Source organism: Anthonomus grandis, chromosome 16 (assembly GCF_022605725.1).
Source record: "Anthonomus grandis grandis chromosome 16, icAntGran1.3, whole genome shotgun sequence".
Classification (NCBI taxonomy): Eukaryota; Metazoa; Arthropoda; class Insecta; order Coleoptera; family Curculionidae; genus Anthonomus; species Anthonomus grandis.
The window spans coordinates 22017860-22040820 of record NC_065561.1 but is presented as its reverse complement, the minus strand read 5'-3'; the positions used below and the strand labels follow the sequence as shown (position 1 = coordinate 22040820).

Below are 22961 nucleotides of genomic sequence, written 5' to 3'. Positions count from 1 at the left end.
TTTTATTGACTAGATGCTGAAATATTCATAGGTCAATGATTAACAGCATAATAAGCAACTATTATTATTATTATTTATATAGAAAAATAATTATTTCTAATTGATTTAAGTGGGCAGGATTAGTTGCTGAGATAAAACTTAGCCTTAGTACCCTCTCTTTTTTTACTTCAGTAACCAGTTTAGGCCAGAGCAAACACTTAATGAGAAACACTCAAAAAGATCAAATGAGATAAGTTTGAGTGCCCTAGAGAGTATATCCGTGTGCAGTCAGTATGTGTTTATGTATCCTGAGCCCCTAAGGGTGTTAACTTAGATAATATATACATTTTTGGATGGCCCCAATTTTCCACTGAAATTAACAATTTGAATTCTCACCTTATGCAATATCACAGTTACACTACCTTGATGTTATTAAATTATCATAAATTGATTGAATTTAACAATCAACTTTACTACCTATTACTTACAATCATTTGCATTATAAAAATATTAACTCAAATATTTCCAAAATGGAAAACAGGCTCGACAGGTTTGAGGCGTTTTTAGGTTGTTTTTTCTTTTTAAGCATTTTTTTGTTGTTATTATCTGAAGGTGGATACGAATCTTCCGCTGTGTTCTCATCGGATGCCTTTTTGTTATTAGTAATAATTTCTTGCTCTAGTATAATCCATGGTTTATAAACAGAGGGAAACTTAAGGTTTTCATATATTTCAAGAAGAAACGAATTTTCCTCACCGTATCCGTATAATCCAATAGCTAAAGGTGTATTTGAACTGAAATATGGCACATTTTGAACAGCTTTCGATCAAATATATAACTCACCTTTCTGGTAGTTCAATTACATCCTCCCCACATGTGGCAGAGTGTTGAAAGTAAGTTTCAGGCTCAAACGTGGGATGTATATTGGCATAAGAGATATACATATCAGTATCACCAAATCTGTTATAAGTAGTTATATGTTACAAGTTTACTGATAATTTATTATTTTACTTACAAAGAAGTTAAGTTTAAAACTATTGGACCATGACTTCTTATATAAATGTAAGAAAAAGTATCTCTGTCCAGAGTACCTCCAGCACGTCCAAGTAGTTTGGGTTTAACAGGTACTTCCCAATTTATCATTTTATAAAATAGCTACAAATTATAAAATATAATGTATAGAAATCATTAAAATTATAACATGTTTGAAAACTAAAGGAATATTAAGTTGCTTCTATAATTTCATCCGGCCATCTTTGACCCCGCAAAGAGGTGATTTTGATATTATCATATATTAGTAGTGATTACTATGGTTTCTGGTAAGACTAGAAGAATTTAGAAAGGAAATTACCTTAGTGTTCAAGATATTTTTATTAGAAATGTACCAAAGTATTTATGAACCTAATAACATAACACACTGATTATAATAGACAACATATTTACAACTTCTTCAGATTGACTTTAACACTTCTCAGATCACAGAGTACAAGTTGTCCATGCTGGTTTTGACAAACCAAAGAATCCTCCTATTTCCAGAAGATCTTTCAATAAAGAAAATAACAATTCCTTCAAACCAAAGCACAATGGATGCCTCACTTACAGGGTTTGGGCATGGAGTAAAGATTTACATATTTTTGTTCACTTTTTACAGTCTCTTTAACATGGCATTTCCATTTGTAACTAGCCTTAATAGAAACTCTAGTAGAGGCAAACGTTCTTAAATAACTTCTGATTTTATCAATGAAGCATCAGCTCTTGCTGATTTCCATAAACTATGCAAAAATCTGATGCAATTAGATCCTTTTATCAGGAAGTTCTTGATAATTTTAACACGAAGCTCAACCATAAGACTCTCCTAAAAAAATCGTACACATATGAAATCAGAGGAGCCCCTTATCAGTGAATCAAAAAGTATTTGGCAGGAAGAACCCAGGAAACCAGGCTGAGCAGTGAAGAGGGAATGCCTACGTCGAGTTGGTTGGAAGGTAAAACTGGGGTGCCTCAGAAGGTCATGAGGACATTATGAGCTATTACTGCATATGAATAGGGAATAATCGTGCACTGATTCAGCAGGAAGCAATTAACTTTCTTGGTGTGATTATAGAAAAACACCTTGCCTGGAATACCCATATTGACTAATTGAGTAAAAATGTATAGATGCGTTCGGATCAGATAGGTCTATGAGAGAACTCCAGAAGTGGCAAGTGGAATTATAGGATCATAGGAGATCCAGAGCTTTACCCGATTGCTAACACTCAAGAAGAGTAACACAGAAAGAAGAAGAAAAAGTATAATTATTGTGGGTCACTTACTATGGTTATTATAACAAATATTAAAATAACAATTATATTTGCCATTTTACTATATAACTAATAACAGAACAAATTATAACATTTTATACAGACAGAAAATCATAACATAAACATAAAAAACCTAACCACAATAACACGGGGCTGTCAAAAAAATTACATTGACACAGTTGTCAATGTCAACGTATGCCCTACGTAAAGGCGGGTTCATAAGTTCCGTACGGTAAGCAACAAGAAGTATCAAATTTTAATGAAGCTACTCATATCTTGCCGCAAGCTGTTAAAAGTAAGACGCATGAAATGGTGCAATTTCAGTTCTTGCGTCATACTTATAAATTGTAGAATGGCCTTTTATTCAGTTAAAATAATACACAAATTAAAACTCAACTAATAAATCCATAATTTTAAAAATACATCAATTAATGCGTCTCGCCATAATCGAGTCACGTCATAATCTCCCTGTCAATCCTTATACCAACCTAACAAAACGTAATAACTGTCAACACATATGACGTTATATCTAAAGGCGCGAAATTCAAATTTTAAAATTAAATACTACAAAATATAATAATCTATTCTATAATAATCTATCTTACTAGGGAATCGTAAGTGATCAGCAATGTTCGCCAATATAACCAATCAAAAGGGTAGTTAAAGAAGTCAAAAAATTTAATTTTTGTGTTGTTTATATTTGTGAGCTTACAGTTTTGCCTTTGCCTTTATAATTATCTAAATTTAAATTGCAAAAAAAATGAATTACGAGAGTAAACATTTATTCATAGAACTCATCCAGCATTATTCTTTCCTGTATGTTAAGTCGTCCATAATATAAAGATAATATTAAAAGAATAAAGGTTGACACTGACAGCTGAGCTGATAACTTTGACAATAATTTCAGAGAGAGAGAGAGAGAAAGACAACATGAATTTTGTTACGTTATTTCAAGGCTAATAAACTCAACGTTGAGTTTATTAGCCTTGACGTTATTTTACTTCTTACGTTTTTAATTTATGAATTCACACGATTCTTGTTACATAGAGCTTACGTCTTACTTCTTATTACATACCGTATGAATAAAGCCACCTTAAGAGGAGCCTGATGGGCATGTGACGTTACAACGTTAAGTGTGTTTAATATAACCCATTAATTTTTTTTCTCTTTATTTTCAGGTCAATTGTAGCATTAATTAATGTACTTATTTAGTTGTAATTAATTAAAATATTTATTTACAAGCAAATTCATTAAAAAAGTTCTGATAAGTGACCAATCACGGGGCAGAAAAGAACTAAACTGTCAACAGTGTCACTTGTCATTTTTATGAATCACCACGTGTCATTGTTGTCATTTTCAAAATAATAAAGTAAAATAATAATTTACATAACAGACAAACAATGCCAGGAATTAATTAATTTTTTTAACGAATACATTAGGATAGAAATGCGTAGGAAATATTTAAAAAAAAAACTAAATCGTCTACGTAAAATGAATTTTCTTTATTAAGAAAGGTTAACCAAGTTCGTGAATCTTTAAACACCGGTATAATTTTTAAATAAAAAAAATAAAAACAGTTTAACATAATCGATTCAATGAATCGCAAATTACAAAATGATATTTTTACCGTGTGACAAAAATTTAAAAAAAAAAGCGCGTGGACTCCCTGTTATATAAACCATGCGCGCGTGGTTTACCGATGACAAAACGTATTTCGGATTTTGGGTGTGCGTCCGCGTACGTTTCTCTTGGTCTATGAGTGGTGGCGAAGCGGGACGTCGGCAGTAACGAGATCCACGAATCGCTACGAATTTTTACCTCATACCCCCCCCGGTTAATTTAATTCACCGTTTCTTTAGACTGTCTGTGATAGTACCGTCGAAAGTGTGCCGGTTTAGATACACGAAAAATCCGTTTATTTCAACCGACAAACTCCTGAACCGAAGTGAGAGTGAGTGCGGAGAGAAAATGAAGGAATACAACCAGGTTACCTTGCCGAATTACTCTTATGTTTTCAACTTCGAGTCGGATTTTATACACCAAAAAACGAAGGCGTGGATGCAGGATAACTGGACTCTTGGCTTTTATTATGTCGGTGCCTACATGGTGTTTATATTTGGGGGCCAGTATCTCATGCAGTACCGCCCCAGATTCCAGCTTAGAGGTACTTTGATATTATGGAACCTGCTACTGGCCACTTTCAGCATCATGGGGGCGTGCAGGACGGTGCCAGAATTTATTTTTTCACTGACCACTCATGGATTGTACCATTCGGTTTGTGTACCTTCGTTTATTGAACAGGACAGAGTATCTGGCTTCTGGACTTGGATGTTTGTGTTAAGTAAGTTACCAGAGTTAGGAGACACGGTATTTATAGTACTTCGTAAACAACCATTGATTTTTTTGCATTGGTATCATCACATTACGGTACTTTTATACTCTTGGTACAGTTATACTGAGACGGCTTCTAGTGCTCGCTGGTTCATTGTAATGAACTATTGTGTCCACTCAATTATGTACTCATATTATGGATTGAGAGCCTGGGGACATCATCCACCCAAACAAGTGGCCCTCCTAATAACCTCATTGCAGTTGCTTCAGATGGTTATAGGATGTGCAGTAAACATGTGGGCACATCAACTTTTACAGCAAGGAATCGAATGTCATGTTACCCCATTTAATGTAAAATTATCAATTTGCATGTATTTCAGTTATTTCGTGCTGTTTGCCAGATTCTTTTACAAAGCGTACATTTCGAAAAGCAATAAAAAGAGCGCACCCACCAATGCCGATTATGTTTTGATGAAATCAAAAGTCCAGTAGTTTATAAGTTTTAAAATGTGGTGACGACATTCCTTGAGGATATAAGGTGCATTTAGATTGTAAGGAAAAAAAATGATATTTTCATAAAGTATTTCGTGCTTTGCTACTTTGCTTGTCTTGTATTTCCAATTACACCATACGCCATGATTTCTTATTTGGTATATAATAATATTTACTACCTAATAAGGATGTTTTAACTTATACTGGTTGTCAATAAAATCGCTTTTTGAGATGTGGATGTGATTTCTGTTGAAGATTGGTTTAAAATAATACTCGGTAGGGTGAATATGTCAATAGTCAGGCAGTTTTGTCAAAAAAACTTTAAAATTCTATAAAAAAAATATTTATTGTTTTTTCTATAAAAATGCATTTTGGCTAGTGATTGGACACTAATTGGACAGAACAAAATCAGTAGCCGGACAGAACAGTTTGTTAGATTTTCTATATTTTGTTTTCCTACTTATTATAGGTAGATATAATTAAGTTTCCTAAGGATGATACTGAAGGATGTATCACACCTCTACTCTATAAGTTTTTCAAATTTTGACAAATTCTTTTATCCATGTATGTACCTAATACATAAAAAAAACTGCGACTACTGTTAGCAAATTAGCCTGTTTTAAACCACCAAAATCTTCAACCATAAGAATCAGAATGATAACTTAAGAAATTAATGCCTAAATCTGGCTCTGTGTAAGCCTAATTGTAAATAATGATTTTATTGACACCAGATATTTATTAATTGCAGCTTTTAATTATAAATACATAATATAGTTAATTAACTGTAAATGACAGGCTGATTATCAGTTTAATACTTTAAGGAGCAAAATAATGAATTATCGTTTTTACAGTAACTAGGTGGTATTGGGCAAATTAAATATTATCTTGCAAATAACTATATTTTAACTTAATTGCTTTTTATTTATATTATAATTGTAATGTTGTCAAACTAAAAACAAATACATAAAATGAGGGCTATAAATTCATCTAATTCCATAATTCAACATTTAATAGTCAGGTTTTTCAAAATTTGGTCTATTTAAGGTACCCGATAATCATTTTATAAACTGTTATAATTATAAGGACAAATAATGTATTCTGTCTTGTCGACAAGGTTGCACCTTTGGTCATGTAAATACACTTTGGGTAATTTTAGCATAAATTGATAACACAATTTGATATTTATAGGAATGTTAATTTTTTTACTTAGTTACAGCAATATCAGGAGGGTTATGTCCGAGGCCATGGATAATCAATACTTGTATCAATCTGCTTGTTATATCCAAGTGGGCTTTCCCAAGGAAAAATTCCAAATAAATTGACAAGTATTAAACTAAAGATATTCTCCTACAGATTTTTCTTTATTAATAGTTTCTTAAGGTAAAACTTGTGTCTTAATCTTGAACATATCTGGGAATGTACCTAAGTGATCTTCCAAGCATTGGAGACAAGAATTCAAAATATGATTTAAATTTGGTGTTAATGTGAACCTGGCGTCTGTTTTCTCATCCTCCAGTCATATTAGCAACTATTTATAATTATGTGTGATTCTGAAATGTTGATAGCAAAGAAATTTATTAAAACTTTCTTGGCTCAAAGGTTATTTAATATAATGTAATAAAATTACTTTCTCTTTATATCATACCTAGTGCTAGGAATAAGATGTTGTGTGTTATGTGACTGACTTTTTGAATGAAATGATTTTTGCTTCTTTTAGAACAATTTGGACCACCTAATTTTGACACTTAATTTTCAGCCTTCGGCAACACAGTCATCATATGATTGTTAAAATAATTTTTTTCCCATGAGTTCTAAATACATGCACATTTAAAAGATTTCCATAATTTTCTCCAGGGTAAAGTAGGGGAGACCGAAGATACATGGGAAAAATTTGATTAAATGATCTCTAACTTTTTTTCGAAGAAATCTCTATCCATAAGGTTTTATTAATGTAATAAACAAACTTTTGTCATAATATATTACTACATAGCATTATCCAAATAAATTTAAAAATATTTTTAAACCGGGATCAAAAATTTTTGGTCATTTGTCCAATGTATCCCCTGCTCTGGGGTAATAATGGACATGATATGGGGATATTTTGGACATTCATTTACTAATAAAGACAAAAAGTCTTAGAGTAAATATTTATTTAGAAAGCAACAAATTTTCAAGTTTTATTTAAGTTAAACTAAATTCTGTCAAATCTGCGTTGAAATGAATCGAATCTTTGAAACGAGGACGCCTGTCTTCAATACCTATTACTTCTCCGAATGTTACAAAAGAAGATTCTTCTTCTGTAATTTTGAAGCGATTTGATGGAATCATTCTTTTAAAAAATCGATCCTGAAATCCGTCGAAAAGTTTTCGTTCTACCCGAGCAACATAATTTCTTCCAGAAAATGGTGTTTTTCCCGGAACTTTGACAACAATGAAACCGCCTTTTTCTACATCGTGGGTATCGTGAACTGTCTCTTCTTCTTCCTCCCACTCTAAGGAGGAATCTTTTGTTAGTTCTTCATTTATCTCTTCATCACTAGAGTCACTTTCTACTAGAACTTTTCTCTTAACCTCCTTAACCTTTTTTGGAGGAGGCTTCTTTCTTGCCAATAATTCTTCTTTTTCTGGAGTGTCAGTAACTATCATACATTTTCCTCGTTTTCTTCCTTTTCTCATAGGTTTTCGGGGTTCCGCCTTTGGATAAGGACTTATTTTGCCTGGTGTAATAAAGTTAGATATATTTAAAGGACTTTTATCATTCCCAGTAACGCTAGTGCTAGGAATTGAGGTTTCATCGGCAGCGCGATTTCCGTCATCATGCTAGAATTAGGTTTTCTGTTTCGGCGAAAATACAGCTTCCACCAGATTGATTGGTAATGACATCTGGAGCAGGTCGATCTGAAACTGACGAACACAAAAACTCGTGTTCTTGAAAGAAAGAAAGAAAATGTCCTATATTACGTAAGACAACAAAATCTTGTGTACAAGCATCCTAAAAACTAAAAAATTCCAAATTCACTTTAAATTTCAAACAAACAACATCTAAAACACTTTACCATAAAATTTGCACACATTACCAAAATTAATCATAACAAAACAGATTGAGAAAAAAAGCATCTTTTTGATAAATTTCATTAAAAAATAAGTAAAGCTGTCAATAAAACAGAATTTAGAGGAAGTAAATTAAATTATTTAACAGGAAACAAAACTAAAACACTAAAATGATGTCAGAGCACAGGTTAAAAGGTATCATTAAAAAAATCGTCAAGGCTATAATATGCCCTGGATAATAAAAGTGATTTTAATTCCTTTTTGAATCTCTTAACTTCTAAAATTTGTCTGATACATAGAGGAACATGGTTGTAAATTTTTTTGCTAAGGTATATAAGTGAGTTCTTGGTGAGGGAGGATGTAGGGATTGGTAAGGGAAAAACGTTAACCTGGCGAGTCATATAACCAGTGTTAGAGGGAGGTTTAGGACATTTATGAATAAGAGTAGTTGTTTCTAAGATAAAAAGAGAGATAATTTTGAGATATAAAGAGAGGTTTACAAGAATCTCTTAACCCAGCGGAACATAGGTATCTAACTGCCCTTGAAATATGTCCCGATCAGAAGGAAAAATTCCACTTTTACGAAAGCCAGAGTTTATATTTTCTGGTGTAGCAGCACGATTCAAGGCCTTTGAGCATAGCTCCGCAAGTGAGTAAATAGAAAGAGTTTCATTTGGATGAGTCATCATCCAAGAATTGGCAGCTTCGGAAAAATATCACTTGAAAGGTGAGGGATCACTTGAAAGGTGAGTGAGGGATTCGTGGTTATCCAATATCAGTAACACGGGGTTATTTTTACTACATCTGATATTTCGTTGGAAAAACTGAAGAACTTTAATAAAATTATCTGTTGTCATCCAGCCAGATTTATTCACAAGACCCATAGATCCTTGCATAGCTCCAGACATCAAAACGTATTCTGGGAAAAATCCATACTGGTGGTAATGCATTTCCATTTGCACAAATTATTCCAACTTGGGCTACTAGCTCACCGCGTTCTCTAGATGTTACTTGTCCTATTTGCTTTTCTCCCTTTTTTCCTACAATTTTTTTCAACAGGCGGTACTGTAGTAACCCCTGTTTCGTCTAAATTAAAAATTTGGCTTGCCTCATAGTTATGCCGGCTGTAAACAGTTTTGAGCTTGCCCAAGAATTCCCCAATAACTGTTTTGTTAAACGCCGTCCTACGAGCAAGAGATGTTGCTTTCGGTTTTCGAATTGAGAGTTCTGGATTTCTCCTCAAAAAACCGGCAAACCACTCCTCGCCAGCCATTGCTTGTGTTGCCCAAGAATCCGGGATTAAAAGCTTATTTCGAGACGCAAACTGAAATGCTAGTTGTCTAGTTTTTTTTTGGAGTTAATCCATAGAACATTGATGAACATTTGAGTAAATATTCAGCTAATGCTTGTTCCATTTCTGGAGAAAAAATGTGGTTTTAAAGATATATTTTCTATCCCCTGTTCTCTAGCCCTTTTCACATAAATAGCTAAACGAGACTTAGTAACATTATACCTCTCCGAAACTTTTCGCAAGCTACCAATATTATTTAAGACATCCTCTACAGCTCTTCTTAGATCTCCTTCAGGGAATTCCCTGTCGGTTTTCTTTTTATACTCTCTCACCATCTGAAATAAATAAAAAATAAAAACATTCTGGGGATACAATGGACATCCGTTGACCCTATAGTAAAATTATTCTTTTTCCTAGAAAACTAAACAAGCAATTTCAATTATTTGTTTCTTATAACCATATTCTATAATGCACATCACCGCTAAAATAATTAGATATTAAAAAGTGTTGCATAGAAAATAATAAATGGTTACATTACTTACCGTAAAAGTTACAAGCAGACTGGCTGAAACAGGAAAATATCGATAAAAATAACCACACTCAATGCTTGCTACCTTGCGAATGCCAAACGATTGTTCGGTAGTTATTGCATTAATTTAGCATATGAGGGCGCTTCAAATACATATTAAGCGGGAGTTTTAAACATGTCCATTCTATCCTGGTGTCCATTGTATCCTCGGTCTCCCCTACCATTATGCAAAGCAAAATAATAGAGGAATTCGTGATTTTCGAAATAAAGATTGTGAAATAAACAGGACCCTTCGTCTATTATTTTGCTTTACATGCTCATTTTGTTTTATATACTCTTTATGTAGTTTGAAAGGAATGTTAAGATGTCCACAGTCCTGTAACAATGCTATTGTTTCACTTAAAACATACTACAATGGGTTTTGCATCAGAAATACAGAACTTCTTAGTTTTTGGCATTTTTATTTAGGTTTGAAGAGAGAGTTCTTCAGATAATAAGCAAAAGAATTTATATTCAATAAACAAAATTTTTAGTATACATTAATTATCTTGGTATATTTATACCTAATACTGTGGTCCAGATTGAGACATTCAGGTCAGGTCTTGTATTAATTTTTAGTATATTAACTCCGATAAAGAAAAAAGTGAATATATCATAAATTATCAAAACAGTAACTATACTTAATTTTGGAATAATATCAAGAAAACCTAATCGGTAACACTCAATCAAGTCACCCAATATCTAATAATATATAATCAATGTTGCTGAGACCAATATTCTTAAGCTTCAAAGTATTAAACTGATGAAAATCTTAAATATTTTCACACACACACACACACACAAAAAGTGCCAATCAAATTGCCTTATTTGTACTTTTTGAAAATAAATGATAATTTTCCGTTTTGGCTTGTTGTGATAGAAACACGAATGTGTATGTAATTATTTATTAAAATATTTTGTTTAGAATATATAAAGCAAAGTTTCACAATCCAGTACGTGACCTACTATATTTAATGGCGAAGTTTATATGTTGGTAGAAGAACAGCGAATTAGAAAACAATATTTTCGAAGGGCAACGTTTTGACCTTTGATTGGATGTTCTTTAGTTTTCAAGTCCAAAACGTTGCTATCTATAATTTGCTCTTTTTCTATTTTACATCAGAACGCTAGTTTTAAGTTCCATATATGTATCCTTGTGTAAAGATTTTTGGCAATTTGCCCTAATAACTGAATAAAAATATATGCTGCTTGTTTTCTCCCATAGTTACTACTGATTAATTATTTTATGTTAATGTAGTTCTCTGGCCCCCTTTTTTTTAATTATAATACGAGTGATTGTTTTAGTGGAATTTTGCGTTCAGTAAGTGGGCAAATATTGTTGTTTTATTGCACATGTACATGGAAATTAAATAAAGCATTTATTGTGTGTTTTATTGCGCCTATAAGTGCTTTATTTGTTTCCCGATAGCAACTAGAAATAGGTGAATAGGTAGATCCACGTAGCAGACAATTTTGATTTTTTTTTATGGCAGTTTAATCTGGAATAAACTGCTGCATATAATATGTTATTATCGGTTAGCGACAAGGTTATTTAATGTGCATGGTATTATTATTATGTATACAGACAGTATTTGCCCATTTTACATGTTTGTGTTAGTAGGAATCGTAGTTTGGGAAAAGGGTATTTGATTGTTGATTTTTTCTGTCGACTAGTCATTAGTTTGTAAAATATTAATACGTAATGGACTAAAAAAAAAGCTTTATCGTCCTAGGGCGATTTGTATAGGGACAAAAATATGTAATAATTATGCCTTAAAGGGTTATTTTTGTATTTTAAAGAGAGGCTCTCGATTGCTGTAAATTAAATGTTTCGGTTTTATATGTTTTACTGAAATAAGTGTAAATATGGCCTTTTTTATTTTTTTAAGTGTTTCAAACTTGTTACCAACAATGTTGTATTAATAAAATGTTTGTTAGTCCCATTATTTTGTTATTTTTTTATTTCCAGTTCATCGGGCACGTCGTGTGAGGCTTTTTAAATTATTTAGAATCCTGTGAAGCCTTGGACAGCATCAAGATGGTTTTTAAGTAAATATTCGGGATGATCTAAGACAAGATGATATATATAAAAAATACATTTCGAATTTTTGTTCATCTGTCAAAAGCCTTTGAGACAGTTGACCATAGGGTTTTTTACAGAGGAAGATTATTTGCTATGCAGATGATACAGCTTTGACGTCTCTAGAAATAACAAACATAAAAACGGTACATACTTACCAATTATCAACCATATAAAGAGAATAAAACAATATAAATACATCTTTAACCTTGTATATTGCGGTATGATAATTACATTAATTAAACGATGTCTAATTATCCACTTAATGCATAAAGATCTTTTATCACTAGACATTTTCTAGACTCAATGATTTATTTTGTGACATTGAAATGTCCCTTTAATATTTTTTTTGAAACATGAATATAAAGCTGCTATAAACAATATTTAATTACGCAAAGAACCGTTTATATAATTATGAATATTGCACCAATACTTCCAACGAGACATTCATTCATTACCAATTACTTCCCTACACACAGAAAAATCCTGATGGATTTTTTCACATTTTGTTCAAATCAAACTAAGTATACCAGCGTCTTATTTGGGTCACCTAGATTACGAAAACACCGGGTTATAACAGGATCCGAGCAGAACTAAGGGAATGAGAGCACTTTGAAAATCGTGAAAAAGTCGTTTTCGACGTCCGTTTTTGAGGCCAAAAATGGGCATCAAAAATGCCATATCTCAGCTATTAGAAGAGCTACGACCATGCGGATGGTCTCGTTGGATTTAGAACGACGAAACTAAGACAAAACCGTTGGAATTTTCCCGATAGCCCCAATAGAAGCCGAGATATCGACCTTCAAAGTTTGGAATTTTCCATTTTTCGGGTATACCCCCCCGTATCGAATTTTTTTCACCAAAAATTGATTTTTTTCGAAATCAAACTAAGTATACCAGCGTCTTATTTGGGTGACCTAGATTACGAAAACACCGGGTTATAACAGGATCCGAGCAGAACTAAGGGAATGAGAGCACTTTGAAAATCCTGAAAAAGTCGTTTTCGACGTCCGTTTTTGAGGCCAAAAATGGGCATCAAAAATGCCATATCTCAGCTATTAGAAGAGCTACGACCTTGCGGATGGTCTCGTTGGATTTAGAACGACGAAACTAAGACAAAACCGTTGGAATTTTCCCGATAGCTCCCATAGAAGCCGAGATATCGACCTTCAAAGTTTGGAATTTTTCATTTTTCGGGTATACCCCCCCGTATCGAATTTTTTCACCAAAAATTGATTTTTTTCGAAATCAAACTAAGTATACCAGCGTCTTATTTGGGTGACCTAGATTACGAAAACACCGGGTTATAACAGGATCCGAGCAGAACTAAGGGAATGAGAGCACTTTGAAAATCGTGAAAAAGTCGTTTTCGACGTCCGTTTTTGAGGCCAAAAATGGGCTTCAAAAATGCCATATCTCAGCTATTAGAAGAGCTACGACCTTGCGGATGGTCTCGTTGGATTTAGAACGACGAAACTAAGACAAAACCGTTGGAATTTTCCCGATAGCTCCCATAGAAGCCGAGATATCGACCTTCAAAGTTTGGAATTTTTCATTTTTCGGGTATACCCCCCCGTATCGAATTTTTTCACCAAAAATTGATTTTTTTCGAAATCAAACTAAGTATACCAGCGTCTTATTTGGGTGACCTAGATTACGAAAACACCGGGTTATAACAGGATCCGAGCAGAACTAAGGGAATGAGAGCACTTTGAAAATCGTGAAAAAGTCGTTTTCGACGTCCGTTTTTGAGGCCAAAAATGGGCATCAAAAATGCCATATCTCAGCTATTAGAAGAGCTACGACCATGCGGATGGTCTCGTTGGATTTAGAACGACGAAACTAAGACAAAACCGTTGGAATTTTCCCGATAGCCCCAATAGAAGCCGAGATATCGACCTTCAAAGTTTGGAATTTTCCATTTTTCGGGTATACCCCCCCGTATCGAATTTTTTTCACCAAAAATTGATTTTTTTCGAAATCAAACTAAGTATACCAGCGTCTTATTTGGGTGACCTAGATTACGAAAACACCGGGTTATAACAGGATCCGAGCAGAACTAAGGGAATGAGAGCACTTTGAAAATCCTGAAAAAGTCGTTTTCGACGTCCGCTTTTGAGGCCAAAAATGGGCTTCAAAAATGCCATATCTCAGCTATTAGAAAAGCTACGACCTTGCGGATGGTCTCGTTGGATTCAGAATGACGAAACTAAGACAAAACCGTTGGAATTTTCCCGATAGCTCGCATAGAAGCCGAGATATCGACCTTCAAAGTTTGGAATTTTTCATTTTTCGGGTATACCCCCCCGTATCGAATTTTTTCACCAAAAATTGATTTTTTTCGAAATCAAACTAAGTATACCAGCGTCTTATTTGGGTGACCTAGATTACGAAAACACCGGGTTATAACAGGATCCGAGCAGAACTAAGGGAATGAGAGCACTTTGAAAATCCTGAAAAAGTCGTTTTCGACGTCCGTTTTTGAGGCCAAAAATGGGCATCAAAAATGCCATATCTCAGCTATTAGAAGAGCTACGACCTTGCGGATGGTCTCGTTGGATTTAGAACGACGAAACTAAGACAAAACCGTTGGAATTTTCCCGATAGCTCCCATAGAAGCCGAGATATCGACCTTCAAAGTTTGGAATTTTTCATTTTTCGGGTATACCCCCCCGTATCGAATTTTTTCACCAAAAATTGATTTTTTTCGAAATCAAACTAAGTATACCAGCGTCTTATTTGGGTGACCTAGATTACGAAAACACCGGGTTATAACAGGATCCGAGCAGAACTAAGGGAATGAGAGCACTTTGAAAATCGTGAAAAAGTCGTTTTCGACGTCCGTTTTTGAGGCCAAAAATGGGCTTCAAAAATGCCATATCTCAGCTATTAGAAGAGCTACGACCTTGCGGATGGTCTCGTTGGATTTAGAACGACGAAACTAAGACAAAACCGTTGGAATTTTCCCGATAGCTCCCATAGAAGCCGAGATATCGACCTTCAAAGTTTGGAATTTTTCATTTTTCGGGTATACCCCCCCGTATCGAATTTTTTCACCAAAAATTGATTTTTTTCGAAATCAAACTAAGTATACCAGCGTCTTATTTGGGTCACCTAGATTACGAAAACACCGGGTTATAACAGGATCCGAGCAGAACTAAGGGAATGAGAGCACTTTGAAAATCCTGAAAAAGTCGTTTTCGACGTCCGCTTTTGAGGCCAAAAATGGGCTTCAAAAATGCCATATCTCAGCTATTAGAAAAGCTACGACCTTGCGGATGGTCTCGTTGGATTCAGAATGACGAAACTAAGACAAAACCGTTGGAATTTTCCCGATAGCTCGCATAGAAGCCGAGATATCGACCTTCAAAGTTTGGAATTTTTCATTTTTCGGGTATACCCCCCCGTATCGAATTTTTTCACCAAAAATTGATTTTTTTCGAAATCAAACTAAGTATACCAGCGTCTTATTTGGGTGACCTAGATTACGAAAACACCGGGTTATAACAGGATCCGAGCAGAACTAAGGGAATGAGAGCACTTTGAAAATCCTGAAAAAGTCGTTTTCGACGTCCGTTTTTGAGGCCAAAAATGGGCATCAAAAATGCCATATCTCAGCTATTAGAAGAGCTACGACCTTGCGGATGGTCTCGTTGGATTTAGAACGACGAAACTAAGACAAAACCGTTGGAATTTTCCCGATAGCCCCAATAGAAGCCGAGATATCGACCTTCAAAGTTTGGAATTTTCCATTTTTCGGGTATACCCCCCCGTATCGAATTTTTTTCACCAAAAATTGATTTTTTTCGAAATCAAACTAAGTATACCAGCGTCTTATTTGGGTGACCTAGATTACGAAAACACCGGGTTATAACAGGATCCGAGCAGAACTAAGGGAATGAGAGCACTTTGAAAATCCTGAAAAAGTCGTTTTCGACGTCCGTTTTTGAGGCCAAAAATGGGCATCAAAAATGCCATATCTCAGCTATTAGAAGAGCTACGACCTTGCGGATGGTCTCGTTGGATTTAGAACGACGAAACTAAGACAAAACCGTTGGAATTTTCCCGATAGCCCCAATAGAAGCCGAGATATCGACCTTCAAAGTTTGGAATTTTCCATTTTTCGGGTATACCCCCCCGTATCGAATTTTTTTCACCAAAAATTGATTTTTTTCGAAATCAAACTAAGTATACCAGCGTCTTATTTGGGTGACCTAGATTACGAAAACACCGGGTTATAACAGGATCCGAGCAGAACTAAGGGAATGAGAGCACTTTGAAAATCGTGAAAAAGTCGTTTTCGACGTCCGTTTTTGAGGCCAAAAATGGGCTTCAAAAATGCCATATCTCAGCTATTAGAAGAGCTACGACCTTGCGGATGGTCTCGTTGGATTTAGAACGACGAAACTAAGACAAAACCGTTGGAATTTTCCCGATAGCCCCAATAGAAGCCGAGATATCGACCTTCAAAGTTTGGAATTTTCCATTTTTCGGGTATACCCCCCCGTATCGAATTTTTTTCACCAAAAATTGATTTTTTTCGAAATCAAACTAAGTATACCAGCGTCTTATTTGGGTGACCTAGATTACGAAAACACCGGGTTATAACAGGATCCGAGCAGAACTAAGGGAATGAGAGCACTTTGAAAATCCTGAAAAAGTCGTTTTCGACGTCCGCTTTTGAGGCCAAAAATGGGCTTCAAAAATGCCATATCTCAGCTATTAGAAAAGCTACGACCTTGCGGATGGTCTCGTTGGATTCAGAATGACGAAACTAAGACAAAACCGTTGGAATTTTCCCGATAGCTCGCATAGAAGCCGAGATATCGACCTTCAAAGTTTGGAATTTTTCATTTTTCGGGTATACCCCCCCGTATCGAATTTTTTCACCAAAAATTGATTTTTTTCGAAATCAAACTAAGTATACCAGCGTCTTATTTGGGTGACCTAGATTACGAAAACACCGGGTTATAACAGGATCCGAGCAGAACTAAGGGAATGAGAGCACTTTGAAAATCCTGAAAAAGTCGTTTTCGACGTCCGTTTTTGAGGCCAAAAATGGGCATCAAAAATGCCATATCTCAGCTATTAGAAGAGCTACGACCTTGCGGATGGTCTCGTTGGATTTAGAACGACGAAACTAAGACAAAACCGTTGGAATTTTCCCGATAGCTCCCATAGAAGCCGAGATATCGACCTTCAAAGTTTGGAATTTTTCATTTTTCGGGTATACCCCCCCGTATCGAATTTTTTCACCAAAAATTGATTTTTTTCGAAATCAAACTAAGTATACCAGCGTCTTATTTGGGTGACCTAGATTACGAAAACACCGGGTTATAACAGGATCCGAGCAGAACTAAGGGAATGAGAGCACTTTGAAAATCCTGAAAAAGTCGTTTTCGACGTCCGTTTTTGAGGCCAAAAATGGGCTTCAAAAATGCCATATCTCAGCTATTAGAAGAGCTACGACCTTGCGGATGGTCTCGTTGGATTTAGAACGACGAAACTAAGACAAAACCGTTGGAATTTTCCCGATAGCTCCCATAGAAGCCGAGATATCGACCTTCAAAGTTTGGAATTTTTCATTTTTCGGGTATACCCCCCCGTATCGAATTTTTTCACCAAAAATTGATTTTTTTCGAAATCAAACTAAGTATACCAGCGTCTTATTTGGGTCACCTAGATTACGAAAACACCGGGTTATAACAGGATCCGAGCAGAACTAAGGGAATGAGAGCACTTTGAAAATCGTGAAAAAGTCGTTTTCGACGTCCGTTTTTGAGGCCAAAAATGGGCTTCAAAAATGCCATATCTCAGCTATTAGAAGAGCTACGACCTTGCGGATGGTCTCGTTGGATTTAGAACGACGAAACTAAGACAAAACCGTTGGAATTTTCCCGATAGCTCCCATAGAAGCCGAGATATCGACCTTCAAAGTTTGGAATTTTTCATTTTTCGGGTATACCCCCCCGTATCGAATTTTTTCACCAAAAATTGATTTTTTTCGAAATCAAACTAAGTATACCAGCGTCTTATTTGGGTCACCTAGATTACGAAAACACCGGGTTATAACAGGATCCGAGCAGAACTAAGGGAATGAGAGCACTTTGAAAATCGTGAAAAAGTCGTTTTCGACGTCCGTTTTTGAGGCCAAAAATGGGCTTCAAAAATGCCATATCTCAGCTATTAGAAGAGCTACGACCTTGCGGATGGTCTCGTTGGATTTAGAACGACGAAACTAAGACAAAACCGTTGGAATTTTCCCGATAGCTCCCATAGAAGCCGAGATATCGACCTTCAAAGTTTGGAATTTTTCATTTTTCGGGTATACCCCCCCGTATCGAATTTTTTCACCAAAAATTGATTTTTTTCGAAATCAAACTAAGTATACCAGCGTCTTATTTGGGTCACCTAGATTACGAAAACACCGGGTTATAACAGGATCCGAGCAGAACTAAGGGAATGAGAGCACTTTGAAAATCCTGAAAAAGTCGTTTTCGACGTCCGTTTTTGAGGCCAAAAATGGGCTTCAAAAAAGCCATATCTCAGCTATTAGAAGAGCTACGACCTTGCGGATGGTCTCGTTGGATTCAGAATGACGAAACTAAGACAAAACCGTTGGAATTTTCCCGATAGCTCGCATAGAAGCCGAGATATCGACCTTCAAAGTTTGGAATTTTTCATTTTTCGGGTATACCCCCCCGTATCGAATTTTTTCACCAAAAATTGATTTTTTTCGAAATCAAACTAAGTATACCAGCGTCTTATTTGGGTGACCTAGATTACGAAAACACCGGGTTATAACAGGATCCGAGCAGAACTAAGGGAATGAGAGCACTTTGAAAATCGTGAAAAAGTCGTTTTCGACGTCCGTTTTTGAGGCCAAAAATGGGCTTCAAAAATGCCATATCTCAGCTATTAGAAGAGCTACGACCTTGCGGATGGTCTCGTTGGATTTAGAACGACGAAACTAAGACAAAACCGTTGGAATTTTCCCGATAGCTCCCATAGAAGCCGAGATATCGACCTTCAAAGTTTGGAATTTTTCATTTTTCGGGTATACCCCCCCGTATCGAATTTTTTCACCAAAAATTGATTTTTTTCGAAATCAAACTAAGTATACCAGCGTCTTATTTGGGTCACCTAGATTACGAAAACACCGGGTTATAACAGGATCCGAGCAGAACTAAGGGAATGAGAGCACTTTGAAAATCCTGAAAAAGTCGTTTTCGACGTCCGTTTTTGAGGCCAAAAATGGGCTTCAAAAATGCCATATCTCAGCTATTAGAAGAGCTACGACCTTGCGGATGGTCTCGTTGGATTTAGAACGACGAAACTAAGACAAAACCGTTGGAATTTTCCCGATAGCTCCCATAGAAGCCCAGATATCGACCTTCAAAGTTTGGAATTTTCCATCTTTCCGGTATACCCCCCCGTATCGAATTTTTTCACCAAAAATTGATTTTTTTCGAAATCAAACTAAGTATACCAGCGTCTTATTTGAGTCACCTAGATTACGCAAGCTGAACAGTTATATTAAATAAATATAAAATATTGTCGAATTTAAGTACACAAATAGTGTACTATATATACAATAAAATAAATCAAATTGATACACAATTTGTTGATTATAGAACCACAGTTGTTTAAACACAATAGCATAGAGAAATTCTACACAAATTGATTCTGTACCATTTCCAGAATCAAATTGTATGTAAAATCTATACAATTCTTGAATTTTTATTCACCTATTTTTAAGAGTGTAGTAATTCTATATTGGAATTCCCACCGTAAATAAGTACAGGATGGTCAATTTTTCCTATAACCTCATATTTATAATTTATGCAACTCGTCATAACGAAATGCCAAATGTGAATTCCACATATAGCAAGATGACGAAATATTCTGACACATGAGATGGTATCAGAGATACTTATGTAATATATCATATATAATAGAAGATATGTTAAGAAATTGAGGATTTTATTTAAACCAGAATGGAGGTTGGGTACGTTTGATCCATGATAAAAAAAATTGAGAGATTTTTCTATTATTATACGTTTACTCATGAAGCATTCATGAAATATCTTATCTTTACAATTATTACTACATTGTATTTTAAAATAAATCAAATAGTCATTTAAATAACTTTGATTTTTTTATCACGTTAGAAGTCACTTAGACTGGTCAACAGTGGAACGTTTTCTATAGTATATAGTTTAAGTTAGTACTACTAATAACTACCGTCAACTACATTTTTGGGTAAAACGTACGTTCAGATGGATAACCTTCAGACACTAAATTCATCAACGAAGGTATTATAAAAAAATATAAATAAAACCATCATTAAATATTTTACTGATTATCATAGTTATTGCTAACTCATTATCAGCATTATAGTTTCGAGATACTTATGATTCAAATAATATGTAGCTAATGTAGGTAGGCTAATAAATATGTGTAGCTAAATAGTATAAGTAGTTAGACCATAGCATATTGAGAAAGTGGGTTCTAAGTTATATAGTATATTTGGGTGTTATGTAAAAAAAGCAACGTAAATATATCTGTAGCTATTAAGCCCCATTTTGCATTGGTTGATTTCGATTTGGAGTTTGTTGTTGAGGAAAATATACCTGCTTAGATTTACTAAACCATTGTTTGAGTTGCAAAAGCGTGTCTACTACCTAGCGCTATCTACTCAGACACTACCAATAATATGCGACTTGATTTTAATATTAATTTTCCACATCCTAGATTATCTACTTATGTTATAATATTGGTTTGGAAATAATCAAATGTGTTGAAAACATCACGTCGTAGGTAATCGATTATCAATTAAAAATCAATAACAATTACTTAGCAATATAAGACTATGGGAATAATTTCTATGACCTACAATATTATAAGGAAAATTTCGTTAATTCTTCGATTTGCGTGTTTAAATATCGAGGATATTATGTTGTTTTTCTTTTTTTAATTAATCTGTAGCCAGGCAACAATAATGGTTACGTTATTGATAGAACTATATAACTGCAAAGTAATACGCGATATAATCAAGCATTGCTGGCTAATGTGAAATATATTGAATCTTCATTTCATGATATAATATTCATTAAATCCCTCATTTTGGAATGAGTACTTATGGTGCGATCTAAAAGTGCATCAAAACATCAATTAGTCACCAGATCTCAATAAGTAAATGATACGATAATATTCCAGACTTTCTTTAAAACTTACTTGAATTTATGCAAATTAAAATTGATTTGCCACTATTTTAGATTGGCAGAAATGGAAGGTAGCGTCATATGGTCGCTAATTTAAGCTAACTTTGTCCTATAAGTGGAAGAAATTTATCCCTTGACCTTTTCTAGTTCAAGGATGCAATAGTTTGATCATATTTATTCGGTCGTAAGACAAGTCCTGTAAAGGAACACGATCTTTAGTAATAAAAATGTTCATATCAAAACTCGATGAGTTTTTCTGGTCTTCACATTAATCATATGGAAATTAATGTAAATTGGCCTGAAGCCTTAACTAATTGCGTATTCGAGGTTACTGAACGGTAAGCATATGATATAATCTTAACGGCAGTAGATGTAATAAATATCATTTTTTCATTGTCTGGCTTTTCATTTTTAGGAAAACTTATCAAAATTGAAATAAACGAATAATATTTTTTGTATTTTCTTCTAGAGCTGTCTTTTTTTGGATTACTTGACGAGTGCTGAAAAAAATTATTGATATTTCTAAGTGTTTCAGTATACTAGAATACTAATATATAGTAACGTCTTCTAAGGATTATAATCAATTATATATTACAAATAAAACGAATTCGCACTATAATTATAACGTCATCCATGTTAATTAAAAAATTATTGCATTTAACAATAATGAGCGAAATTACAATTAAAGCGACATCATATGATTATTCAAATAATTTAAAATTTAATTCGGTAGTTACGTGTAATTAGAAAAAAAACTAATGGGATTGGAGAGATATAATTAAATAAAAAACAAGGGACAATAATTCTCCTTAATCTATATTATGGTTTTCCTGTTGCTTATTGGGCTTTGATGTATTCTTCCATTTTCTCAAAAATTGTACTATTCCAGGCATTTGAAGTGATTTTTTGAGTCGTGTTTTAGGATCTGAACATTTCTTTTCTTTCCAGAAAATTGAAAAGGTTTTTGTGTTCTTTCAAGGTATTCCTGGCATTTGAAATAATGTTTCTTTGTCCAGGATATGAACGAACGAATTTTTGATTTTGTTCAGGTTACTTAAGTAATTTTTCTGTATTTATGGAACTTGAAATATTTGTCCTTTAACCACCTAAATGAAGGAATTCTTATTTAAATAAGTTGTTTTTTGTGTTCCCGAAATTTTAAATGTAGTTGTTTCTTAGTCCAGGAAATTGAAAGAAAGAATTAATATTACCCTATGAAATTCTATAGTACATCACGAGCATTCACCGCAATATTAACAATACAGTTTTTTTGCATAAAGGCTAACAAATTAACCATTACAATAGTAATTAATTAAATGTAATTAGTCTAATGGGGATATTCATGTATATTCATAGACCCAATGGGGAAATTCCATAATATATTATATAGTACATAATACGTAACAGTGACGGATCCAGATGATATTTTTAAGGGAATAATGCTTCTCCTATGGCAGATAATAATTATTAAAAAAATCAATTTTTTTAATAAATTCGGGCTAACGTCATTTTAACTATATGTATTTAAACGTTTATAATTTTATCGAGCTTAACTATCGGGGACAGTATGTTCAACAGCATTACGCTATTTCTTATAATTGCTGCAATTAGCTGACCATTTATCTGGTTATACATGTACTGGATT

General features: G+C 34.3%; 2 protein-coding genes across 2 annotated transcripts; one reads left to right on the top strand and one right to left on the bottom strand.

The window, feature by feature from the left end:
- Positions 1-430: 430 nt before the first annotated feature.
- On the bottom strand, positions 431-2427 carry LOC126745930 (UPF0669 protein C6orf120 homolog). The gene is made up of 4 exons (XM_050453995.1): positions 2292-2427; positions 995-1134; positions 823-939; positions 431-773 (listed from the first exon to the last, which is right to left on the bottom strand). The coding sequence occupies exons 1-4, from the start codon at positions 2334-2336 to the stop codon at positions 479-481; spliced, it is 597 nt and encodes a 198-aa protein (XP_050309952.1). The 5' UTR covers positions 2337-2427; the 3' UTR covers positions 431-478.
- Positions 2428-3979: 1552 nt separating this feature from the next.
- On the top strand, positions 3980-11958 carry LOC126745929 (elongation of very long chain fatty acids protein 6). The gene has a single exon (XM_050453994.1). The coding sequence runs from the start codon at positions 4248-4250 to the stop codon at positions 5100-5102; it is 855 nt and encodes a 284-aa protein (XP_050309951.1). The 5' UTR covers positions 3980-4247; the 3' UTR covers positions 5103-11958.
- Positions 11959-22961: the final 11003 nt, after the last annotated feature.